This window comes from Mandrillus leucophaeus, unplaced genomic scaffold, assembly GCF_000951045.1.
Source record: "Mandrillus leucophaeus isolate KB7577 unplaced genomic scaffold, Mleu.le_1.0 Scaffold70, whole genome shotgun sequence".
In the NCBI taxonomy this organism is placed as follows: Eukaryota; Metazoa; Chordata; class Mammalia; order Primates; family Cercopithecidae; genus Mandrillus; species Mandrillus leucophaeus.
In genome coordinates, this window is record NW_012107586.1 from 4,055,922 (window position 1) to 4,061,701 (window position 5,780).

General features: G+C 45.9%; 1 protein-coding gene across 1 annotated transcript in view; it reads right to left on the bottom strand.

Moving 5' to 3' along the window:
* CCDC108 (coiled-coil domain containing 108) overlaps nucleotides 1–4,087 on the bottom strand; it is a 43,376-nt gene extending 39,289 nt beyond the window's left edge. The window contains exons 1-4 of the mRNA XM_011964623.1: nucleotides 4,024–4,087; nucleotides 3,046–3,092; nucleotides 1,333–1,487; nucleotides 812–1,015 (exon numbers count right to left, since the gene is read on the bottom strand). Of these exons, the coding sequence (XP_011820013.1) occupies nucleotides 812–1,015; nucleotides 1,333–1,485 (357 nt within the window). The 5' untranslated portion in view covers nucleotides 1,486–1,487; nucleotides 3,046–3,092; nucleotides 4,024–4,087. The remainder of the gene's footprint in view (nucleotides 1–811; nucleotides 1,016–1,332; nucleotides 1,488–3,045; nucleotides 3,093–4,023) is intronic.
* Between the last annotated feature and the right edge of the window lie 1,693 nt (nucleotides 4,088–5,780).

Here is a 5,780-nt window from a genome sequence, read left to right on the forward strand (position 1 = left end):
CTGGAGCCACAGGGGAAATGCAGCTGCTGACAGAGACACCGTGAACAGCAGAGAGAGGAAGAGAAATGCCCTGGCTTCTCCCTTCCTCCCACTTTCCAATCTCCTACTGGCTCAAAGCAGAGCAGGGAAGGGCAGTGAGTAAATCCAAGGGCAAACAGGCCCGGAATGGCACAGAGGACAGAGATGTCTTCTAAAACACGACCCTCCATTCACAGGGAGGCAAGGGCAGCACATCTAAGGAGCTAGGCACTGTATACCACACAACACAGACACACACTGTATCATACACAAAGCCATACCCATAGTCACACCCCCGGACAGCTGCATCATCATATAGAGAGAACTACAAAGAGTTGCAAAAAGTAAACAGCATCCATATATTATTGGTTAAACACAAAGTCCTAGGGGTCAAGGCCAGAAGAACTTTCTGAGGAAAGAGAAATCCTGGCTATCCAACCAGCCTCTGACTCATTCCTCTCTGGCACTCTCCTATCCCACGGCCTCTCAGGCACTCACTGCTCCCAGCACTCCAGTGTGCTTGGTGCTACAATGGTGAACAGGACTGTCAAATCCCTTTTCTCCTGGAGCTTACATTCTCAGTTTCAATATTTACTGAGTGTATTCAATGGCCAATGTAATATTTTCTTTCCTGAGTGGAAAAAAGGTGACAAGGAAAGTCTAAACAGGGTCTAGTGCTAAGATGCATAGGGAAGAGTCAGGGCCTCTCAGATTCCCACCCCAGTGCCCTGCCCCCCCTGCCCTGCCCTGGCCCTGCTACACCCTGCTCTGCCTGCCCTGGCTGTATCCTTACCCGGGCACTGATGGTGCTGCAGGCACTCATGGCTGCACTGCTGTCATTGATGGCGGGGATGGCCACCGTGCTGGTACTCAGGCAGGATCCGCCAGAGTTCACAGTGTGGTCCCTGCTGTTCCTGGACCTCATGATGGAGCTTGGAGCCTGTGTAAGCATCAGGCCCTTGGGACACAGTCCAAAGGGAGCACTCTGAGTATGGAGCTGGGAAGAGAGCAGAGAGTGGGGGAGACAGGAGTGACATGAGAAAGAGAGGCTGAGGGAGGAGACTCTCATAGCCATCCTTGTCATGGAGGAAAGGGTCTGCTTTCCAGCTCTGGCAACAGGTGCTAGGTGGCACCATGAGGAATGAGGCTGTACATGAGATCCAGGGCTTTGCCTGGGAGCCTAGGGACTCACCATCAGGAAAGGCACTCTAAAGAGAGACTTGGGAACAAGGCCCACCCCACTATGCCCCTCCGTGGCCACTCTTGGCACTGCTCAGCAAGCTCCAGTGGGTGTTACTGAAGTGTGTGCATTACCTTTATCTGGCTTTTACTCTCTGCTTGTTTCCTCTGAACGCTTTTGCCTCTTGTGAGAAGAGGAATAAGGGGGAAAGAAGAGGCAAATGAGACTGACGGATTCTCTACCTTCTGGGTTTCCTCCACCAGTCTACAACCTGTTAAGGTAAACATCACTGAAATAGATCAATGAAAGCATAAGTCAATCCATCTCTAGAGCAGCAGGATCTCTGATGACTGTAGCTGAAATCATATGCAAATATATGTGACGCATATGTAAAGGATATGCCAGATGCTATGTATGCATACATGTCTGTTTTCCAGGGGGAATGGCCACAGTTTTCACCAAATGCTCAAGAGGATGCTTGACCTCGATCTAAGGGACACAAAGTATCTCAGACTAGCTCTGGCTCCATCACCTTGAATCCCCTCTTCCTTTAGCTGGCTTCCCTTAGCACACACACTCAAGTGTGACTTTGTTACCTCTATAAGAGGACAGCAATTTTCACACTCACACACCAAGACTAAGCCAGCTCCACTCAAGCACATGTGGAAGTGGTTTGCAGATCCCTATAATGACTTACCACAAATGGTTCATCTCTGATTTCCCTTTACACTTGATACGAAGCCATCATCCATGACATCACAGAACATGGCACTGCTCCCCAAAATATAATGCAATCCACATGTGTACTTTAAAACATTCTAGTAGCCACATTAAAAAAGTGAAAAGACACAGGTAAAATTAATTATAATGATATATTTTATTTAACTTATCATATCAAAAATACTACATTGAATATGTAATCATATGTAAATATCAATATGTAAATAATCGATATGTAAATCGTATATAAAGCAATATGTAAATAATCAATAAATTATTTAGATACTTTACTTTCGTATTTTGTATTAAGTCTTTGAAATCTGGTGTGCATTTTACATTTATAGCACATCTCAATTTGGACTACCCATATTTTAAGTGCCGAATAACTACAAATGGCTATTGGCTACCACATTGGACAGCATCACTTTAATACCTTTTTTGAACATTTGTATATTTTTCAGACTACTCAGTATCCTCCCCCTCTTCTTCAAATAACAATCTCAAAAATAATAATGTCTATTAACATGTACTGAGAACCTACATGGCAGGCAGTGTTGTAAGGTCCTTACAGGGATTTTATTTTATTTATTTATTTATTTATTTATTTGAGACAGAGTCTCACTCTGTTGCCCTTATTTATTTGTTTGATTGTTTATTTATTTATTTGAGACAGAGTCTTACTCTCCTGCCCAGACTGGCAAGATCTCAGCTCACTGCAACCTCCACCTCCCGGGTTCAAGCAATTCTCCCTTACAGGTATTTTAATTCTTACAACAGTTTATGATTACGTGTGACTTACCCATTTATTTGACCTAAAATGATCCTTTTTCAAGTTTGTCGTTTAGTTCCTTATTTTAATGTATTCAGATTTAGCAATTTTAAGATCACCCTTTAGGAATTTATACAGTTCCATCAGACACTCTCTTATCCCTCCCCCACCACCCAGCATCACCCTTCCAAAGTGGAAGGTTCTGTTGACCCTGGTTTTCCTAGTTGGCAACATGTCTAAACCCTCTGGAAGGGACTATCTAGATTCAGTCATTCGTTCATTCACAAAGCACTTGCTGAGTGCCTATTATGTACCAGGTACTGTGCTAGGCATCAGACAAGGCAGGCAAGGCTCCTACCTCCAACTGTGAACTGGATGTTCAGATGAAGTCAAAGAAAATGTAAGCTGAGGAGACACAGAGAGAGTCCATTACTTCTCTGCCACGGGATGGTCTTGCAGCCCTGCCCTGACTCATTAATGCCTCTGACCTCAGGGGATTGTACAGACAGCTCCTGCCTCAGAGCTCTGAAAAAGTCTCCACTCAACACATGAAACTATTCCAGAGAGTGCATAGAAGAGATGAGAGATGATGGGGTAGAAAGCTGGTCCAACCCATGTCATAGGGCTAGGGAAGTGGTCCCAGGGCAAGGGAAGCTGGATGCCAGCATCTTCTCAGACTCGACGGGGATAGGCAAATTTCTCCATCTCCTGGAGCCTCAGTCTCCTCGCCTGTAAAATGTGGGTTATCCTGACGATTTCACAAAGTTGATGTGCAGCTCGAATGAAACAGGATTTGAAAAAGCACTAAACAAATCTATGTTATAGTAATTAACAACCATAACTTCCCCACTAGCCTGCACTATTCTTCCAAAAGACTCACACATCTGCAGTCGTTGTGAAGAGACTGGGCAAGAGAGGTTTTTTTGTTTTGTTTTGAATTTGTTTTGTTTTAAATTGAAGTTTCCAATTTCGAGAACTTTGAAAATATGTATCATGAGCTTCCTTTATTTGCCTAATTGCTGATCTAAAAATCTCCAAGATAACCACTAGAAAAAGTGGCAGGTCGTCGTATAGAGTCGAGGGAGAAAGAAATAGATGAAACAAAGGGGGACAAAATACACTTAGAGCTGTCTCTCCTTTCTCTTCGGGATCTTTAGTCTGATTGATCTCGCCCAAGACTCAGTCCCATGGGGCTCTCTGAAGAACATGGAGGGGACCTCTGGCCACGATTTCCCGAAGGATAGGGTCTCCCGGGACAGACACCTTCCCTGGCCACTCGCACCGCTCCCTAGGACCCTGGGACCCTGGGACCCTGGGACTAACGCTCAGAACTTACATAGCCGCCATATTGCCGTCTCCATAGACACAGGACGCGCAGGAAACGGCGTCTTCAGATATCCCAGGGCAACGACGGCAGCCCGAGTGAGGCAAGATTCGTAGAAGGCGAATGCGCCGCCCAAGTTTATTTTCTGTATTCAGTTTTGATTCCCTGATTTTTCCTGCTGGCAGTAACTGTGGGCTTCTACCTGTCGCGACATGGTAATGTAGAGCCCCCTAGTTGTCGTGACGTTCCAGCAATCATGACTTTAATTGACGACCAAATTCGCAGGAAGCTCCTCGGTGGGCTTGGCACTCTGACACGCATAGAGACAGAACCTCATTCTCTGTGATTGCAATTGTTAACTTAAAAGCAGCCCGCAGTTATTTCTTATTTGAATATTGCTTTGCAAATAGATCCCTTTTGCTGATGACAGGGAAGGTGTCCTCTGCGTTTTCTCCCGGCATTTCTTCTTGCTCAGCAACAAGAAAAACAACTCTTTTGAAGGGATCGGAAGGTTAACGTATAAAGGAATTATTATACATAATGTAGACTTTTGGAAGCCCGTTGGTTCATTTGCTGGCATGTGTGTTGGAGGAAGGGTCCCATTTTGTGAAGACTCCTTAGTACGTGAAGCTGAAAGTCTCAAAGTTACTCTTGGGTAACTAAGGATATTTTGCTCCCCAAGACAGCGAACCGGTTTCCTTTCAGATGGAAGGGGGAACGTGACTAGACGGAGAGAGCTTAGTGAGTGGAGGGGTAAACACAGAAGATAAGCTATCATTTTGGGAGAGTTGGAGTTGACTTGTGAAAGGTGAAAGATGGACTGAGATGACAAAGTGACCTGAGCTGGCCTGGGAGATCACATGGCCAGAGACTGGCAGGGCTGGAGGGAAGGGGCAGGCAAATTACGCCAGCATGATTAGTAGTTTTCCGGGAATCAAAGAATGTGGAACTCAGTGAGCTTTTCACTGGTTTTAACGGGATTCTCAGAATCTGAAACCTGCACTTTGGCCATGACGACTTTTACGCTGTTTGCAGTTTCTATAATGATTTCCTTTTTGTTTTTCCCCAAATTCTTTTTGAAATGGTCAGCCTGACTCAGCTAGACCTTAGGGACAAGGAAAGGAACTGGTTCACTTTTAGGATAAAAAGAAATTGGGACTTTGGGGGCAGGGTTTTGTGTTGGCCCCAGGAATCTCAGTGGGAAAACCCCAAGGAGGAAGAACAGCTCATGCTAAAGGTGTCCTTGTGCCTCTTCACTGGGGAGCCTCCTTCCAGAGCTCTTGCCTGCTCAATGGTGGATTCTGGGTTTGGAAAAATTAAAAGGGATGGTTCCTCCTCTTAACAGGGCCCCTGTAGGCTCTGCTTCTGTAGGTGTCTAGCTGCCACCTAGAAGCCCTGATGCCTAGTGACCGCAACTGACATCGGTGGACTCCCAGGGAGAAGCCTGCGTGCTGGACTTTGCCCAGGGAGGCACACACAGGGAAAGAGGCTTCACAACGGATTGAGCCTGAGGAGGGAAAAGAGGAAGCTGGGTTTGCTTTGAAACTCTCCCTTTCCAGGAGCCCAGAACCAGTGGAATAACGGGTACTGGGACCTGTTGATCATATTCTCCCTCGACCCAAAAATAGATCATGGGGGAGGCAGCCAAGTGTGGTAGCTCACACCTGTAATGCCCACTCTTTGGGAGGCTGAGGCTAGTGGATCAGGAGTTTGGTCAGGAGTTCAAGACTAGCCTGACCAACAGGGTGAAACCCTGCCTCTACTAAAAA